The 21,533-nt window shown below is 41.4% G+C and overlaps 1 protein-coding gene across 1 annotated transcript in view; it reads right to left on the reverse strand.

Moving 5' to 3' along the window:
• Nucleotides 1-4,038: 4,038 nt before the first annotated feature.
• The window catches only part of LOC311101497 (prostacyclin receptor-like), a gene marked incomplete at both ends in the record, with an annotated part of 69,822 nt that continues 52,327 nt past the window's right edge, over nucleotides 4,039-21,533 (reverse strand). The window contains one exon of the mRNA XM_084142646.1: nucleotides 4,039-4,365. Within this exon, the coding sequence (XP_083998772.1) occupies nucleotides 4,039-4,365 (327 nt within the window). The remainder of the gene's footprint in view (nucleotides 4,366-21,533) is intronic.

A 21,533-nucleotide genomic window follows, 5' to 3' on the forward strand; every position in this document is an offset into this window, starting at 1 on the left:
AGTTTGTGTAGATTGCTGAGGATGTTTATTTAATCCATTTTAGAATAAGGCTGTAACGTAACAAAATGTGGAAAAAGTCAAGCGGTCTGAATACTTTCTGAAGGCACTGTATATACTGCATCGTTGTTATACTATACTCTAACTACCTTTCCTATATGTTCTGCCTGCTTCTGGTACAATCTTTTGAGATGGCATATCGGGAAGTGAAGTTTTATGAATACTTTATGACTGCACATTTATACTTACTGTAAACCATAGAAGTTGATTTGGTGCTGAATGACATTTCTCTAGTCAATAAACCAACAGTTTATTTCTCTATATTTCTAAGAATTGTCATTATCTTCCAGATAAAAATGTTTTGTGTGTGACTGACTGGCATGTTCAAAGCAGCTGTGTTGTCTAAACCTCAATCTTCTGTTTCATCCGTTATCTGTAAACACACAGGCAATGTCTTCAAGCTTTGTGAATTCTACAAGACATAAAGTATATTTTCCAGGTTTCATTTCTGTATAGTCACACAGCATATAACTTTCCCTCCACTTGTCCATCACCACAGATTAAGACATACATGTGGAAAGTAACTCACACCATAGGGCAGTTACACACATGATATATACTTTTAATCTTTATTTAGCATTTGAATCTTTTTACATAGGAACATGTACAGCAACCTATACATAACATGTCTGTAACATGTATTCACTTAAACATTTGATACATTTGTTACAATTGATCCCAATACCGTATATTCTCAAGTGCAAGAAGCCACACTGGAACACACACTGGGCATGTGGCACATCATGGCTCTGGAAACAAAACCACTACAACACACCACAAAACACAACACACTCACATACACAAACATCAAACACCACACAACATCCATACAACACAACTGAGCAAACACATAAACACAGTCTTTTTTTAGTAATTGGTCTTTTGAAAAGTCAGATCAGCTCTGAAAATATCTGATGTGAAAATATCAGAATTGGGTTGCCTGTGTAACCGCAGCCATAGTGACAGAGGAGAAAGCGGACAGAAAAAGCAACAACTTCAAACATCGTTTTTTCAATGACAGAACTACAGACACAGGAGCAGTTCTTTTTTTGACTACATTCAAACAGACTCATACAGATGTAGGATCTTAATTTGATCACTGCACTGCATTAAATGCAGATGAGCATCGTGATTTACATAAATTCACTGAAAACCCACACTAACACACGGTTATATGAACAGCATTGCACTTTTCATGTAGCCTAATTTTGGCTAGCTAATAGCCTAACCACTGATCAATAAACGTTATTTTGCTGTGACAATATAGGTCAAATTAATTAGCTTGATAAGAAAGAGAGGTACCCTCTTGCGTGAGTGCACTAAGGAATGTCCATGCAATATATTATACAACAGAATAGCTCCATAGACAGAGGTCTTTCTCAATGAGCCCATTATACACTCTAGCTTTGATGACCTACAACAGCGTATTGATGACTGAAGTGTTGGATGCAAAGGTCTGGAAACTGAGATATGGATTTAAGACATGTCACATGCACATACATAGGATCCATGATCCATTTCATCCTTAAAGAAGGTAAAGAGATTGACCTTCATTAAAACTTGACCATAGATCCAGGGACATGCACACAGAAGAGGCCATCATGTTGTATGAAGGTGACCTGATGTGACCTAGCCTCGTACGAACTATTCTGATCTCACGAGCTTACATTCTGTTTTGCTACACGGATCCGTGCAGCGAAACAGAATGTACGTTTGCGAGATCTGGATGGTTCGTACGAGGCTAGCTGTGACCTGCATCCCGCACTTCAATTATGTGACAGATCAGAGAGAGCCATTTTTAGAGCTAAGATTTAAGAGAGCAAAGAGGTTGTCAATAAAACACAGCATAACAAATCACATCTTACTCATTCCTGCATGTTGATTTACTCCACTGTTGTGAATGTCATTTGAAGTTGATGACCTGATTGCCTTGGGAATATGCAAGGGCATATTGTCTGTTTTTTTTTACAAGATGTGAAATAATTCAGGAAGTGAGGAAATCTAAATTCCATAAGGTAGTAATAGTCGACACCACCTACCATCTTTGGTAAGCTAACGGAATGATTAGTAGATATTTTAACAGGAACATTCTCTCCCCAGCTTGGAAATGGTGTCCATTGATACCTGGACAGAAGACCTAGTGCAATGTTTTCCCGGGCTTCACCAGGTGTGTGTATATAGTGCCTTCAGAAATTATTCATACCCCTTGACTTTTCCACATTTTGTTGTGTTTCAGCCTGAATTTAAAATGGATTATGTTTTTGGAAATGTTTACAAATTCATTACAAATGAAAAGCTGAAATGTCTGAAGTCAACCCTTTTGTTATGGCAAGCCTAAATAAATTCAGGAGTAAAAAGTTGCTTAACAAGTCAAATAATATGTTTCATGGACTCGTTCTGCGTGCAATAATAGTGTTTAACATGATTTTTACCCCACACATACAATTATCTGTAAGGTCCCTCACTCAAGCAGTGAGTTTCAAACACAGATTCAACCACAAAGACCAAGGTTTTCCAATGCCTCGCAAAGAAGGGCACCTATTGGTAGATGGGTAACAAAACAAAAAAAATATATTCAATATCCCTTTGAGCATGGTGAAGTTATTAATGGCACTTTAGATGGTGTATCAATACACCCAGTCACTACAAAGCTACATGCGTCCAACTTAGTTGCCGGAGAGTAAGGAAACCGCTCAGGGATTTCATCATGAGGCCAATGGCTTAAAAATAATAATAATGTGTTACTCCACAATACTAACCGTAATGACAGAGTGAAAAGAAGGAAGCTTGTACAGAATAAAAATATTCCAAAACATGCATCCTGTTTGCAATAAGGCCCTAAAGTAAAACTGCATACAAAGCGTTATGTTTGGGGCAAATCTAACACAACACATCACTGAGTACCCCTCTTCATATTTTCAAGCATGGTGGTGGTTGCATCATGTTATGGGTATACTTGTCATCGGCAAGGACTAGGAACTGTTTTAGGATAGAAATAAACGGAATAGAGCTAAGCACAGGCAAAATCCTAGAGGAAAACCTGGTTCAGTCTGCTTTCCAACAGACACTGGGAGACAAATTCCCCTTTCAGCAGGATAATAACCTAAAACTCAAGGCCAAATATACTTTGGAGTAGCTTACCAAGACGACATTGAATGTTCCTGAGTAGCCTAGTTCTAGTTTTGACTTAAATCGGCTTGAAAATCTATGGCAAGACTTGAACGTGGCTGTCTAGCAATGATCAACAACTAACTTCACAGAGCTTGAAGGATTTTAAAAAATAATAACGTGCAAATATTGTACAATCCAGGTGTGCAAAGCTCTTAGAGACTTACCCAGAAAGACTCACAGCTGTAATCACTCCCAAAGGTGATTATAACATGTATTGACTCTGGGGTGTGTGAATACTGACATGAATGAGATATTTCTGTATTTCATTTTCAATACATTAGCAAAATGTTCTAAAAACATATTTTCACTTTGTCATTATGAGGTATTGTGTGTAGATGGGTGAGAAAAACAATATATTTAATCCATTTTGAATTCAGGCTGTAACACAACAACATGTGGAATAAGTCAAGAGGTATGAATACTTTCTGAAGGCACTGTATGTACTGTACATTGACAGAGAGCTCTTTGCCCTGACCTTTGCCCGTCCAGGGCTGGTTGTCCATAATGAATCACACTTAGGGGTCCTCTCCTGCATACATTCAGTTCAGAGCAGGAGCTTCTGTCTATTCAGTTGCTTTGAGTTTTTGAGTTTTCAGTGTGTTTGGAGGCACAATCACTCACTGTATCCACTTCTTTGCAGTCTTTTTATATGGCACTCACATGTAGCTCATGCATCGGTATACTCATATTGCATTCTAGTCAACAGCGGATAAGGTACCTGTAAGTACTAGTGGTCAACAAAGTTCATTCTCCAAACCCTCTATCCCGAACCCCTTCCCCCATTGTCTGCTCTCCCACATCCATCCATCCCTAACTCCCATCCTCTTTCCTGCCCCGAGTCCCACCCCCACATAATAGGCTGGAGTATAGCTTGGGCTGCAGGGAAACGGAGGGCGAGGGTTTGGGAGACTCCCTGTGGTCGTCAGGGGGTAAGGAGAAGGTGCAGTGGGCCGTGTTCTTCACCGCTCCCCCAGTGAAGTGGCAGCACAGCAGCGAGCGGAGGTGGCGGAACACGGACTTGCGGAAGATGATGAAGACCCAGGGGTCCACGATGGAGTTGAGGGCCTGGAAACGGAACGCCAGCAGGTTCTCCTGGTCGTCACCCACCGGCTCGATGGCATTGGCAAAACCGGCAATCTGAGGAGGAGAGACAGAGAGTTAGATAATGAGGAGTTTAGTTTATTAGGATCCCCAGTAGCTATTGCACATGCAACAGCTACTCTTCCTGGTCAACATAACATGTAAAATAGGAGTAAGGACTGTATAAAATCCCATCACATGCCAGTATATATGACAGGACAGTACAGAATGGGCCAGGCAGACAGACAGACAGACAGACATAGAGAGAAAGAGAGAGAGAGAGAGAGGTATCCTGGCCACAGAAAGCATCTCAGCCACCTCATTCCGTTCCTCCGTCTTCAATCCCTTATTTCCTGTGAAATATTAAATAAACAGTCCCATAATTGATTATGTGGCCTGATTGAGTGTTATTGTGTCACAGCGTAAATGTTTCCCCTGTTGCTAAGGCCTGGGAGTGAAATGTAATAACCCAAAGACGGAGTGGTAGCATCCCAGGGACCATCACAGGCCTGAGCCGTGCCAAATCACCATCGAGGAGGGAGCAGGAGAAGCACTGCGCTCTCTCCTCTCCACCATGGGCTAACTAGCCAAAACAGACACAATGTCCTGTAACAGACATTGGAGATTATCATAAGGCGGAGAACATGTGCAGACACTGTATTTGCGTTGCCATATTGCCACAACCACAGACATCATACACAATTAACTGATGTTTCTGTAGAAATGTAGTAATGCTTTTTGGAGAGAAGTGAATCCCCACATTGCACAACTGATGTTGTCGAAGGAGTCACTATACATTTCAATGTACATTTGAGGACACCTCATCACACACACACACACACACACACATATTATTTTCTATCCTCGTGAGGACCTAAAAGTAATTTCCATTCAAAATCCTATTTTACCTAACCCTTAACCGTAAACCTAACCCTTACCATAACCCTAACCTTAACCCTGACCTTAACCATAACCCATAACCCAATCCCTTTACCCTAACCCTATTTTTAACCCTAACCCTAAACCTAAACCCAAAGCTTAAAATAGCCTTTGTCCTCATCGGGATGTGGGAAATTATAAACGCAACATGTTTTCCCTGATTCAGCTGTTGGTCCCATCGCTTGGTGCAGGGCTGCAATGTCACTTATTCATTCACAGTGAAAGGATGAAAGGATGGCCTAGGAGTGAACTATGTGTCATCCAATGTAGCGCGCTGAGGGAGAGTGAAGTAAATCTACCATTGAGGCCATTACTGTAGCCCCAGGCTGAGTTAGAGGAGATATATGCAGGGATGTAGCTCAGTTGATAGAGCATGGCGTTTGCAACGCCAGGGTTGTGGGTTCGATTCCCACGGGGGGCCAGTATAAAAAAATATATATATATGTGTTCACTAACTGTAAGTCGCTCTGGATAAGAGCGTCTGCTAAATGACTAAAAATGTAAATGTAAAATATATGTTATATGGGCTGTTCTCTGAGTCTGAACAGTGGCAGCAAGGGTAAGGGTCAGACACACAGCTCCTAACATTTACATTTTAGTCATTTAGCAGACGCTCTTATCCAGAGCGACTTACAGTTTAGTGAGTGCATACATTATTTTTTATTTTTTATTTTTTTCATACTAAGACAGTAGAGAAGTTAAAAGGCCCTGTACAGGCTGACCATTGTGGTCCTCTGTAGCTCAGTTGGTAGAGCATGGCACTTTGCTATGCCAGGATAGTGGGTTTGATTCCCGGGGCCACCCATTCTTAAAAAATGTATGCATGCATGCATGACTGTAAGTCACTTAGGATAAAGGTGTCTGCTAAATGGCATATATTACTACCCTGGCTGACGAGCGACCCATGTGACTACACAGCGAGCTGTGACTTCGAGAGCTGGTGACAGCCAGACTAATATATTACAGGCTGTCCATAGTTGGCATTACAAGGCCTTTAAGAATTATGGGTACAAACTAGGAACCTGTTTAACAGTGATAGATTAATACATAATAAAAACAGTTTTATGGTGACAGTGTCCAGGTGGGATGTCACACATTTGTAACCTTTATTTAGGTAGGGAAGTCCCATTGAGACCAAGGTCTGTTTTTTGAGGGAGCCCTGCATTATAAGACCAAGCAATTATACATTCAAGGCAGGAGCCTAGGAAACACACAAAAAAACACAATCATAAAAAAGAAAACAAAATGCAGGAAATGTGATTTGGATGTGTACTGTGAAAAAAGCCTAAGATGGTGTTTGTTGTTACGCGTTGCCAAAACATCTCCCAAACACTACAGCTCCCAAACACTACAGCTCCTGCTGTCACCTTCTCCTTGCTACCCTGCCACATATGGTCCTCTGGACAGACCTGGTATCCTTTAAGAGGCCACTGTCACTGAGTGTGGGTTTGGAACGCAGGATTGATGAGAGGCATCAGCCGCTCGCTAAACATGCTCAGTACTGATGAATGTGTGTGGTTTATAAGGCTCTGTGACAGGCTCCAGCAGCAGGGCAGTCTGGGGGGGACGATCCATCAGCAGGAAAAGGCATATACAAGAATCATAAAACACACACACACACGCGTACGCACAAACACACACACACACACGCGTACGCACACACACACACACACACACACACACACACACACACACACACACACACACACACACACACACACACACACACACACACACACACACACACACACACACACACACACACACACACACACACACACACACACACACACACACACACAGAAACACCTAAGGGTGCATCTACCTGGGTACAGTCTGTCTGTGTGGGGCCAAATCAGGGAGGCATGGACACATTATAGGCCATTTGGTGCTGGTGATGGCCTTTGCTATCAGGAAACCGGCCCCATAATGACGTCCATAGTGGCCTATTAGTCTCCATCTTGGCTCCTGAAGGACTGTTGCTCCCCTTCCCCCCAGATCCTGTTTCAATGGGATGATAAAGTTCTGTGTCTGTCCACATCAGAGACAGCAAAGCAGTACATCCCAGAGAGAGAGAGAGAGAGAGAGAGAGAGAGAGAAAGAGAGAGAGAGAGAGAGAGAGAGAGAGAGAGAGAGAGAGAGAGAGAAAACCATTTCCTGTTTTCAAGTATTTTTCAGTGACCAAAGTCTTGTTGATAATGTGATAGTTTATCGTCTAATGATGACTACAGGTGTTCCTGAGAGTGATACGACAGAGTGTCAGAGTAACTTTCCTGTGTTTGAAGGAGAGGTTATAGACCAAGGTACAGTGCATTCAGAAAGTATTCAGACCCCTTGACTTTTTCCACATTTTGTTATGTGACAGCCTTATTCTAAAATGGATTAAATTGCCCCAGTCTGAGGTCCTGAGTGCTTTGCAGCAGGTTTTCATCAAGGATCTCTCTGTACTTTGCTCCGTTCATCTTTCCCTCGATCCTGACTAGTCTCCCAGTCCCTGCCGCTGAAAAACATCCCCACAGCATGATGCTGCCACCACCATGCTTCACCGTAGGGATGATGCCAGGTTTCCTCCAGACGTGACACTTGGCATTCAGGCCAAGAGTTCCATCTTGGTTTCATCAGACCAGAGAGTCTTGTTTCTCATGGTCAGAGTCCTTTAGGTGCCTTTTGGCAAACTCCAAGCGGGCTGCCATGTGCCTTTTACTGAGGAGTGGCTTCTGTCTGGCCACTACCGTAAAGGCCTGATTGCTGGAGTGCTGTCAGAGTGACCATCTCCACTACCCTGGCGTTACAAGCGCCATGCTCTACCAATTGAGCTACAGAGGACCACCAAGAATGATGGAGGCCACTGTGTTCTTTGGGACCTTCAATGCTGCAGACATTTTTTGGTACCCTTCCCCAGATCTGTGCCTCGACACAATCCTTTCTCGAACCTCTACGGACAATTCCTTCGACCTCATGGCTTTGTTTTTGCTCTGACATGCGCTGTCAACTGTGGGACCTTATATAAACAGGTGTGTGCCTTTCTAAATCATGTCCAATCAATTGAATTTACCACAGGTGGACTCCAATCAAGTTGTATGAACATCTCAAGGATGATCAATGGAAACAGGATGCACCTGAGCTCAATTTCGAGTCTCATAGCAAAGGGTCTGAATACTTATGTAAATAAGGTATTTCTGTTTTTTATTTGTAATAAATGTGCAAACATTTCTATAAACCTGCTTTTCACTTTGTCATTATGGGGTATTATGTGTAGATTGATGATCATTTGTATTTATTTAATCAATTTTAGAATAAAGCTGTAACATAACAAAATGTGGAAAAAAGTAAAGGGGTCTGAATAATTTCAGAATGCACTGTATGTCACCATGGTGTCACTGTCAGCAGTCTCCAAATCTTTGGCTTTGGCTTCAGCTCAGTGGGCAAATGCAGCATTGACACAACCAGAAAACCAGGTTTGATACCCAGTTGGTATCATCTCAGTCTCCATCTTTCCTTACTCGTTAGACTTATCAGTCATCACCAATGTTCCTTCTAAGTTTTTTCGGCACTGAGCAAATGTCAGGTACATTTCAGGACTTCTGCGCGCAAACTTGAACATTGTAAAAATTCTGTGCAACTTCCAGCGCGCGTTTACTGTGAACACTGAGGCTTTACCCGCTTTAAGTTACAGTTTTAACAGTGGTCAAGTAGGCTACTGTGGCTATTTGATCATAATGCTGGCCTACCAGAGTGGCTACCATCAAAAACAATGGAGAAAATGCATCCCATAACATTTTAACATGGAAATAGCTGTTCTATCATTCAGCCTAAAGTAGAAGCCAATGTGTGGTATTCAATGTAGGCCTACATACCATGAGACTTTTGAAAAAAACATGCCGGGCTTGACATTAACCTGTTTATGCACTTTTCCTTCAGAAAAGGAGGTGACTGAAAATGTTGTTGTGTAGTTTGATGCAAAATAAAATGAATTATTATTCCTATACCATTATTACAGAGAATCAGACAGATTATGCTATCCTCTGCCTATTGGCTACTTAGCTTATTCAAGCCTGTCTCAAAATACAACACTGCCCCTTTCAGGCAAAAAAAAAGCTCTTTACCAGACTTGCTAGAAATGTACAGGTTTTGTGCTCTTGTAGGACGCAATCACTCCCCTATTGCTGACTACAAATGATCTATAACTGGGCTAATAACTCACTCACTAGCAAAGGATATTAACAAAATGTGCACCCGTGGCTACATGCAGATCTCACTTTGATCTCAAAACAAGCGCATCTACTCATGACCGCTCATGCTGTAAACAGTCCAGTTAAAAGTAAATGGCACAGATCCATATTAGGCAATGCTCTATTGAAGTGATAATATCCGAGAAGCCGGTGTTTGGAGGATATATTGGCACGGGTGTTGTTAGGCCCGAGACGAAGTCGAGTCGCGCAAAGTTTAGAGGCAACATTGGTCACCACATTGTCTTTGATCTCTATTAGATCTGTGACTCTCTCACTTCCCTCCTCCTTTCCTCAGCCTGTTATTATGGTCCATCCTCTGAATGCAGGCATTCCCCCAAGCCCGGAGACTGGCTCGTTCAGGGGAGACTTATTCGTATACAGTGGCCATTAATCAATGGTGGTCCATGGGGTTCTTTCTATACTCTATTCTAAGAAGACTGATTTCCTGAGAGTTTTTATCTACTTAGTACTGAGAAAATTATGTGTGTGTGGGTGGGTGGGGAAGGTAGCTGGACTTTATATGATCAAGACCCTTTTTAACCCTATTCCCCATAGCAAAACCATTATGGAAGAAAACGTCTAGATGTCTAGCTCTCAGACATTGTGCAGGTGCGGTCTGTGTGTATGTGCACTCTATCTGTGTCTGTCAAATCATTACGTCTGTCCACCAAAATTAGAACCAGCCTACACAATCCTTTTGTCATCTGTCTGGGGAATCATTGTGTGTGTGGCTGTGTGTGTATATGTATGTACAGTTGAAGTCGGAAGTTTGTATACACATTACATTTAAACTCAGTTTTCACAATTCCTGACATTTAATCCTAGTAAAAATTCCCTGTCTTAGGTCAGTTAGGATCACCACTTTGTTTTAAGAATGTGAAATGTCAGAATAATAGTAGAGAGAATTTTTTATTTCAGCTTTTATTTCTTTCATCACATTCCCAGTGGGTCAGAAGTTTACATACACTCAATTAGTATTTGGTAGCATTGCCTTTAAATTGTTTAACTTGGGTCAAACGTTTTGGGTAGCCTTCCACAAGCTTCCCATAATAAGTTGGGTGAATTTTGGCCCATTCCCCTTGACAGAGCTGGTGTAACTGAGTCAGGTTTGTAGGCCTCCTTGCTCGCAAACGCTTTTTCAGTTCTGCCCACACATTTTCAATAGGATTGAGGTCAGGGCTTTGTGATGGCCACTCCAATACCTTGACTTTGTTGTCCTTAAGCCATTTTGCCACAACTTTGGAAGTATACTTGGGGTCATTGTCCATTTGGAAGACCCATTTGCGACCAAGCTTTAACTTCCTGACTGATGTCATGAGATGTTGCTTCAATATATCCACATAATTTTCCTTCCTCATGATGCCATCTATTTTGTGAAGTGCACCAGACCCTCCTGCAGCAAAGCACCCCCACAGCATGATGCTGCCACCCCTGTCCGTCACGGTTGAGATGGTGTTCTTCGGCTTGCAAGCAACCCCCTTTTTCCACCAAACATAACGATGGTAATTATGGCCAAAAAGTTATATTTCTGTTTCATCAGAACAGAGGACATTTCTCCAAAAAGTACGATCTTTGTCCCAATGTGCAGTTGCAAACCGTAGTCTGGCATTTTTATGTAGTTTTGGAGCAGTGGCTTCTTCCTTGCTGAGCGGCCTTTCAGGTTATATCGATATAGGACTTGTTTTACTGTGGATATAGATACTTTTGTACCTGTTTCCTCCTGCATCTTCACAAGGTCCTTTGCTGTTGTTCTGGGATTGATTTGCACTTTTCGCACCAAAGTACGTTCATCTCTAGGAGACGGAACACATCTCCTTCCTGAGCGGTATGATGGCTGCATGGTCCCATGGTGTTTATACTTGTGTACTATTGTTTGTACAGATGAACGTGGTACCTTCAGGCGTTTGGAAATTGCTCCCAAGGATGAACCAGACTTGTGGAGGTCTACAATATTTTTCTGAGGTCTTGGGTGATTTCTTTTGATTTTCCCATGATGTCAAGCAAAGAGTTACTGAGTTTGAAGGTAGGCCTTGAAATACATCCACAGGTACACCTCCAATTGACTCAAATGATGTCAATTAGCCTATCAGAAGCTTTTAAAGCCATGACATCATTTTCTGGAATTTTCCAAGCTGTTTAAAGGCACAGTCAACTTACTGTATGTAAACTTCTGACCCACTGGAATTGTGATACAGTGAATTATAAGTGAAATAATCTGTCTGTAAACAATTGTTGGAAAAATTACTTGTGTCATGCACAAAGTAGATGTCCTAACCAACTTGCCAAAACTATAGTTTGTTAACAAGAAAATTGTGGAGTGGTTGAAAAACGAGTTTTAATGACTCCAACCTAAGTGTATATAAACTTCCGACTTCAACTGTATGTATGTGTGTGTGTGTGTGTGTGTGTATGTGAGTGTGGGTGTGTGTATGCATGTGCGTGTGTTAGAAAGGCCAAAAGCTATAGAGAGAGTTCAATGCAGCAATTAGACTTTACATGTGCTCAGCAGGCTTCTGTGTATTGACTGGTAGCAATGGGAGAGTTATTACCCGGAAGGCTCAATCGCCAGGTGGGGACTGGACCTGCTGTTTATGCACCAGCAAGGAACTAAAGATGTATCTAAGTATCCAACTACACGTTAAATGTATGACCTGTTAAAGTGGAGGGTGTATATAGCCTTACTGGAAAGAGTATTATGCTCTGAGGAGCGGCACAGTTATACAGGAAGGCACAATATTGATCAGGCAGGCAGCAGTATAAATATCCCATCAGTGCCTGTGGTCTGTTCATAACTCTACTGAGCCTGGCAATGATACAGATACTGGGCATCGCAGACCAGAGCTAATACAAGGTTGATCTCTTCTCAGTCAGATGACAACTTCCGAAAGAGGGAGAGAGTGAGATGGAGGGAGAGGGAGAGCATTCTCCTTCAGCTCATCACAGATGATTATGACTCACCCCACTTAGGAAACAGCAATGAAGCTCCATTGTCATCCTGTGCTTTCTTGGTAACTATCTGCATATTGTTGCTAATTATCTCCTAATTATCCTTGTATGATAATCATCGTTATGCAGTCTTTCTAACAGATGCCTATTGAAGTAATGAAGAACAGATGTTTTCCAGTAAATATGACACTTTCACTGACTTTATAGACCCATGTTTTCTCCCATCACAATGTTTTTGAAAACATCTACTTAAGTCTTGTTTTTCTAGCCCTGGGAACATGCATGCACCCGCACTCACACTCACACACGCACACATATGTGATATTACGCTCAGTGAGTTAGGAGTGGTGTGGCAGCTTGGCTTTGACGTTTCCACCCAGATAGACAAATAGAGATTGAAAAGTGCTGCATTTGCTGTGTACCAGCCAGCACAGAACCTGCTGATAGAAACCACATTAAATAGGAAGTGGAACTGTAGCATGTGTCATTATGGTGGAGTCCCCACTTTCAGATTGCCAAAGAGGAAGACTGGGTGTTGTATAGTAACTTATAGGCCATGTTGCAATGTCAGTAGAAGGCTTCAGCAATAGTCTGGCTAGGCATTTACCATTGGATCTTCTCAGGGGGTTTTCAGGTCTGATGATCAGAGCAAATGTCATATTCCTAAGAACTGCTGTCTATTGTTTTCCTGAAAGTTAATCTTGTGTTTTGAAATCATGCATAACAATGCAAAATGGTTGAGTATATTATGTATCCACCCAGTGTCCCTATGGGTATCAATGAGCGTGGCCATCATAGAGATCCTATTAAATTACTCACGGTATAGTGGACAAATATTCATAATGATGAATATTTACAAAACCACAAACATTGGGAAGAGCCGATGGCCGACTGTAATATCATATGGTTATAATTTGAAATCTAAATAATAAAGTGATCATAATAAATCATTGTCATCTAAAAAGAATGTTAATAATTATACTTCTATTATTCACTTAGCGTTCATGTGAAAGATGATGGATGATGGAGGATTTCACAGTATTATGATCTTAATTCCCCATTGATCTCTGACCAAACATAAGGGATTGGTTTAGATACAGAGTGACAGGATAGCCAGTGCCATGTTGGCCAGGACGCCTTTTCTCACGGGACGATGAAAATGGGAGAATGCTGAGGCACAAATCACATCCAGAAGGAAGGAGGAGGGAAGTGTGGCTGAGTCACAGAGGATGTGGGAAATGGGACAGAGATCATAGCCCATCTTCCTCAGCTATACAGGGTGGAACTAGGACAGACAGACAGAGACCGGAAGGGACAATAACAGACCAGGAGTGACCAGGACACCGCAACAGAGTGAAAAAGGGAGAAAACATTTTAACACACGGAGGAAGCTTGCCCATGTTTTGTGATTGAAAATGCTTTTTCCAGCCTTGTGCCCACATTAGACCAGAATAAACCTGGCAGGGAATAGCAGAAATAGCAGAATATTTGAGGGGTCACAGAGGAACACCAGACCTCCCCCAGAGTCCCTTCCTCTGTAGCATAGAATCTCTATAGATAGTCAACCCTGTGGTGCTGATTTCTGACTGTCACTCTGATGTACAACTGTGGTTACCTAGCAGGTACAGTGGGGAGAACAAGTATTTGATACACTGCCGATTTTGCAGGTTTTCCTACTTACAAAGCATGTAGAGGTCTGTAATTTTTATCATAGGTACATTTCAACTGTGAGAGACGGAATCTAAAAAAACATTCCAAAAAATCACATTGTATGATTTTTAAGTAATTAATTTGCATTTTATTGCATGACATAAGTATTTGATCACCTATCAACCAGGAAGAATTCCGGCTCTCACAGACCTGTTAGTTTTTCTTTAAGAAGCCCTCCTGTTCTCCACTCATTACCTGTATTAACTGCACATGTTTGAACTCGTTACCTGTATAAAATACACCTGTCCACACACTCAATCAAACAGACTCCAACCTCTCCACAATGGCCAAGACCAGAGAGCTCTGTAAGGACATCAGGGATAAAATTGTAGATGCACAAGGCTGGGATGGGCTACAGGACAATAGGCAAGCAGCTTGGGGAGAAGGCAACAACTGTTGGCGCAATTATTAGAAAATTGAAGAAGTTCAAGATGACGGTCAACCATCCTCGGTCTGGGGCTCCATGCAAGATCTCACCTCGTGGGGCATCAATGATCATGAGGAAGGTGAGGGATAAGCCCAGAACTACACGGCAGGACCTGGTCAATGACCTGAAGAGAGCTGGGACCACAGTCTCAAAGAAAACGATTAGTAACACACTACGCCGTCATGGATTAAAATCCTGCAGCGCACGCAAGGTCCCCCTGCTCAAGCCAGCGCATGTCCAGGCCCGTCTGAAGTTTGCCAATGACCATCTGGATGATCCAGAGGAGGAATGGGAGAAGGTCATGTGGTCTGAAGAGACAAAAATATAGCTTTTTGGTCTAAACTCCACTCGCCGTGTTTGGAGGAAGAAGAAGGATGAGTACAACCCCAAGAACACCATCCCAACCGTGAAGCATGGAGGTGGAAACATCATTCTTTGGGGATGCTTTTCTGCAAAGGGGACAGGACGACTGCACCGTATTGAGGGGAGGATGGATGGGGCCATTAATCGCGAGATCTTGGCCAACAACCTCCTTCCCTCAGTAAGAGCATTGAAGATGGGTCGTGGCTGGGTCTTCCAGCATGACAACGACCCGAAACACACAGCCAGAACAACTAAGGAGTGGCTCCGTAAGATGCATCTCAAGGTCCTGGAGTGGCCTAGCCAGTCTCCAGACCTGAACCCAATAGAAAATCTTTGGAGGGAGCTGAAAGTCCGTATTGCCCAGCGACAGCCCCGAAACCTGAAGGATCTGGAGAAGGTCTGTATGGAGGAGTGGGCCAAAATCCCTGCTGCAGTGTGTGCAAACCTGGTCAAGACCTACAGGAAACGTATGATCTCTGTAATTGCAAACAAAGGTTTCTGTACCAAATATTAAGTTATGCTTTTCTGATGTATCAAATACTTATGTCATGCAATAAAATGCAAATGAATTACTTAAAAATCATACAATGTGATTTTCTGGATTTTTGTTTTAGATTCCGTCTCTTACAGTTGAAGTGTACCTATGATAAAAATTACAGACCTCTACATGCTTTGTAAGTAGGAAAACCTGCAAAATCGGCAGTGTATCAAATACTTGTTCTCCCCACTGTACATGTCTTTTATTATTAAAACTGTTGGCATGTGAGAGAGGCAGGTAGTATGTGATGAGTTTACGTTACAGCACAGAGACAGCACGATCGGTCACTGTACCCACTTCACAAGCCCTGACATGTAGACTCTCGTTAGGATTCTCCATGACTAATGGCTTCCAGAACACACCAAACTTCTCCCTGCACATCACCTCAACACACTACTACAAACAGCGCTAATACAGGGGCGTGTTAAGTAGGACACACCGTAGCTAAATGTTTTGAAATGTTCTGCAATAGAAAATTAAAATGGTTGTTTCTTATTTGACTAGTTCTGGTAACACCTCCCCGTTTCACTCAGTTTCTAAATGTTTTCTCCCTACTGAACACGATCCAGGGTTGTCATTAGGCCTGTTCAATATTGCAAAAGTAACAGCCACCCACTGATTGCCTCACTGACAGGGCTGCTCCAAAACTTTTGCTAGAGTTCTCCTGAGTTTGTGTTGGTATTTGGGTGGTTGTGGAGTAACAGAGAGTTTTCCCTACAACTAATTGATGAGTCAACTTTAAGCTGTTTCACAAGTTCGCTCAAATTAGAGACAGCTACAAATGTAAACAAAGAACTGCTATGAAGAGGGAAAGAAAGAGTGAGAGAGACAGAACAAGGCTTCAGGGCTTGGCAGTCCATTTGTTGTGGTATGCAGAATGAATAATCGACTACAATAATTTGGCAAGGCACAGTGATTGGGGAGAGACAGAGCATGAAAAACAACCATATGTGGTAGACTGTTTCCCCTTTAACGGGGATATATTGTCTCTGTGCTTTGGTTTAGTGGACATATCCAATTACCTCTACTACTCCATGTCCTCTGTGTCTTATCAACACTTAGAGGATACACATATCTGAAAGATGACTACTGTCTTATACAGTATGTGTAGTCTATATTCACAGAAAAACAAGTCAGAATTTCATACCGTAAAAGTGAGGAATACTTCCATCCACTGGGCACAGACGTCAATTCAACGTCTATTCCACGTTGGTTCAAAGTAATTTCATTGAAATTACGTGGAATCAACGTTGATTCAACCAGTGTCTGCCCAGTGGGCAGTTTCTATTCCAGATGGAACTAAGCTCATTACTATATTGGCACAATGTTTATATTCTGTTAACTCATACTCAGATAATGTTGTTGACCCGTCCTATACTCGTATTTGCTGCCAAAGCATAAATTGGAGAAAAAACACACTTCAAAAACCCTACCTCAAAGTTGTATCTCAAACAGACCATTAGAAAAATGTCATACTTCTGAGGAGGATGAGCTGGCCAATCAGCGGTCTAGAGGAGGATGAGCTGGCCAATAAGCGGTCTACTTGCTTGACTATCTTTAATGACCGGTACACGCTCACATCATTCTGTTGTTGGGGTACGCCCACACCATTCCAACACAGAAAAGCTGCTTTTTAACATACATAGTCCTGTAGTCAAATGACCAAATTGCCCTCTAGTGGCCTCATGGGCGGAATGTTATTAATATTTTTCATAATTCCATAATTAATTAACATTTTTGCTAAAAACCCACCAAAGTCAAATGTTTTTTTGTTATATTTCAGTCTTCTGTGATGTATATAAAGTGTAATATTGGGATGCAAACTCAAAATGCAATACATTTCAACTCTATATCTGTAATGAATACTCAGGGAGAAAAAGATGCAGATTCACAAGCAGAGCGCAACAGGCAATGGTCATACACAGGTAGGCAAACAGGCAGGAGAATCAAAAACTAGGACTGAAGGCTATAACTGGTTCTCACAACCGAGCTAGGAAAAGGCTTAGTAGAGTCAAAAAGAACAATCCCTCACAAGGCACAAACAGAATGAACTGAACTAAATAAGGAGCTGATGAGACCAGGTGAGTTACTAACACAGGTGAAATCAATGAACAAAAATGAAAGACAGGGCTACGTTCAAGAACACAAGGTTGACTAAGAAAATAAATATAGAACCTTACAATATCTGACATGGTACAGATGTCTTCTTTTTTTTAAGCCCATAACCATGTGTGTAAGGTGTGTACCTTTGTTTCAGGGAGGTAGCTCAGTTGGTAGAGCATGGCGTTTGCAACGCCAGGGTTGTGGGTTTGATTCCCATGGGGTATGAAAATGTAAAAGAATAATGTATGCACTAACTGTAAGTCGCTCTGGATAAGAGCGTCTGCTAAATGACGTAAATGTAAATGTAATGTTTCAAAGTATATTTGTTTAAGACTACCAAGAAACACTCTGTGTGACCCCAATTTAGCCCACTGCAGTAAAAGGTTATTAATTTCCATTTTATGGAAGGAAAAGTGTTTTACTTATATTGTAAGTAATTATAGGTCATATTTAATAGAAATCTGGAAACACTGGACAGTTACTTTAAGGAGATAGGTTGGGGGTAAGGCCCTGTGATAGACTAGCATCCTGTCCAGGGGATGTACTTGTATATCAAGTTGCCTCACACTACAGAAACAGGATAAATAGGCTCCTGCTCCTATGAGCCCTTCTGGATCGCTCAAGCCAAGCCTCATGCAAGGCTTGTCATCTGGGTGGAGCTGGCAGCACACAGCTGCTGTGCTGGGGTACAGGGGCATCTCAGGTGAACTCACACACACACAATATAATGAGGACAGATTGAGGGTACAGGGGTGAGTGTGGACCAGAATGACACACACACTGACTGTCACAGTCAATCAATCAATCAATCACATTTATTTATAAAGCCCTTTTTACATCAGCAGATGTCACAAAGTGCTATACAGAAACCCAGCCTAAAACAAACACACAGACCTATAACGTTCCTCCCTTACACTCACACTTCTCTTGCGCACACACACACACACACACACACACACAGGTCCAGCCCATGACGTTGGCATGGGAACACTGAGGGTAGCGGACACCTGAGGTGATTGTTCAGGGGCATAAAGTGTGATCCAAACACTGACTGTCACACACTAAAACAAACACACAGACACACATCTGTGACATAGATGACGTCCCACTGGGCACAGACGTCAATTCAACGTCTATTCCACATTGGTTCATCGTAATGTCAATGCCGTGGAACAACGTTGATTCAACCAATGTATGCCCAGTGGGATGGCTATGAAAATAATTGTTGAGAACTCTGGTGAACTCTCTCAATACCCACTTCAGGGAAATGTCCTCTGCAATGTCCACCCATTACCCTCTGGACCTCTATATTACTGATGGTTTCACTAAACAATACAGCCGCAGCCACACATCCGTGAAGGGATTTAGCTAGAAACCAACTGAAACCAACAGTCCCACGTTAAAGCAACTATGCTTGGTTGTTTATTGCTATGTATTTAGCTATGTTAAATTGAGTAATTCAGTTAAATTATGCTCCCTTGGCTCCTTTTAGGGGCAGGGGGCACATATAAGTTGTTTTGTCAAGGCCAGTAATGGGATGTGTAAGGGGGTGAGAGGACTTTTAGCTGGAGCGTACTAGTAAACACCAACTATGGGTCAGTGGTCCCTAAAACCCAAAGCCACAGATGCTGTTATGAGTTCCTGGATGCATGGTTCCAATTATTTCCTCAGAATCTTGCAGTCCCCGCTGTCCACATTCTCTAGCTTAGAGGGTTCTACGGGTGGAATATGTGTTCTCCACATGAACCGAGACTTCTAGAATGATCAGAGAGAGATTTAATAAACAGAGATTTAATAAAAACACTCCCTAAACAGCCTTTAAATAAATCTAAATTTACAATGTAAGAAGTGAAAACAAAGGGAACAGTATTCCCTGCTGGTTTTATGATGTAGGATAAATGGATCAGGTCCATCCATGTTTTAATGGTATGATTGTTTACTAAATGCAGGGAAACTTAAAACCTGATATTGAAGCAACTCAATATTCCAATAGGAAATTAAGAGTTTCATTCAAAAACGCTATATATCCATTTTCAGAAATGTTGGTAAATTAGCTTTTATTGTTTAAAGAAATTATGAAAGAGATTAGTTAATTTATTCACTATCTAATCATGGCATGGGGTTGTTCAATGACAGACATGTATTTGTTCAAAATCTTTCATTTTCAGAGAGACAAATAATCATGTTTTTTTTTTGCAAAATGCTATATATCTGCCTCACTCTCAGAGAAATAAGTAGTACTGCTCGGTTCTACACAGTCAAATGTAACAACACAATTTTTAATAAAGAAATGTACAAATTATACATTTGCGACATCAATATTATATTTTTAAATTGACATTTGACATTTTAGTCATTTAGCAACTTACAGTAAGTGCATTCATCTAAGATATACAGGACATAAACATTCCATTCCAGCTAAACAATATGTATATATAACGTTTAGCAAAAAAAAAACATTTTTATACACATCTAAAATATGAGAATAAAAAATATGAGAACAGTAATATTTTTCACACACATGAAGGTACCCATAAGCAACCATTTCTGATGAAAAAACATACATGTGATATATTTGTTGAAAATAGCGTTTTGGAAATAAACTCTTCACATGGTGAATCATTATGACTGTTTGACTGTTGGAATTCCCATTTCCCTTTACAAGGATGTAAGGAAATCCAAGTAAATCCCCAAAACGTCCCACACTTTCGCCAATAATTCAGAGAAACTTAGATTATTTCCTAACAGAGAAATGCTTGCAGTATTGTTTGCTGCTTTATAGCAGTAGTTCAGGTGATTTGGTCACATGACTCCAGGGTTTGTCTAATGTGTGTGTGCAGTATTTCATTTCTATGTGTGTATTGGCAGACTTCATTAGATCATGTCCTGGGATAAGGAGGGTGAACCAACACCTAATATAAGTGGCCTATTGTTCTACACCTACACCTGTAAATCCTGCAGTAGGGCTTTTCTTTACTACTGACTGTTAATGTAACATGTAAAATACATGTTTCAGAATTCACAATACTACACAATACTTGCACTACCCATAAAAATTGGCTGAATATAAAATGTCCATCATTTCTATCCTATGTGTGATCAAAGGTGTGATCATCTTTCACAATGTAACCAAATGAAAGAAATGAAAGAAACATCATGTTTAGCAGGCAGTAGTTTGCATCAAGCCTGTCTTGAGCATTTGGCCATTGGTTCTCATTGAAATCACAGTAAATATCTTCATCGTTCATGCACCTTTGGAAAAACCTTTTGGCATGGCGAACCCAAGCCTGACATAAAGTACCAGTCAAAAGTTTGGAAACACCTACTCATTCAAGGGGTTGTCTTTATTTTTACTATTTTCTACATTGTAGAATAATAGTGAAGACATCACAACTATGAAATAACACATATGGAATCATGTAGTAACCAAAAAAGTGTTAAACAAATCAAAATATATTTTATATTTGAGATTCTTCAAATAGCCACCCTTTGCCTTGATGACAGCTTTGCACACTCTTGGCATTCTCTCAACCAGCTTTGTGAAGTAGTCACCTGGAATGCATTTCAATTAACAGGTGTGCCTTCTTAAAAGTTAATTTGTGGAATTTCTTTCCTTCTTAATGAGTTTGAGCCAATCAGTTGACTTTCTCCCGCTCACTTTTCTCTCTCTCTCTGTATGCCGTATCTCTTCTAAACCCTCTCACAGTCTTTGTTCCCCACTCTTTGACAAAACCAACCGTCTACTGTCCTGCTGATCCCTCCTCTACATACACTATATATACAAAAGTATGTGGACACCCCTTCAAATTAGTGGATTTGGCTATTTCAGCCGCACCCACTGCTGACAGGTGTATAAAATTGACCACACAGCCATTTAATCTCCATAGACAAACAATGGCAGAAGAATGGCCTTACTGAAGAGCTCAGTGACTTTCAACGTGACACCGTCATAAGATGCCACCTTTCC

Source organism: Coregonus lavaretus, assembly GCF_964263955.1.
Source record: "Coregonus lavaretus genome assembly, chromosome: 26".
NCBI lineage: Eukaryota > Metazoa > Chordata > Actinopteri > Salmoniformes > Salmonidae > Coregonus > Coregonus lavaretus.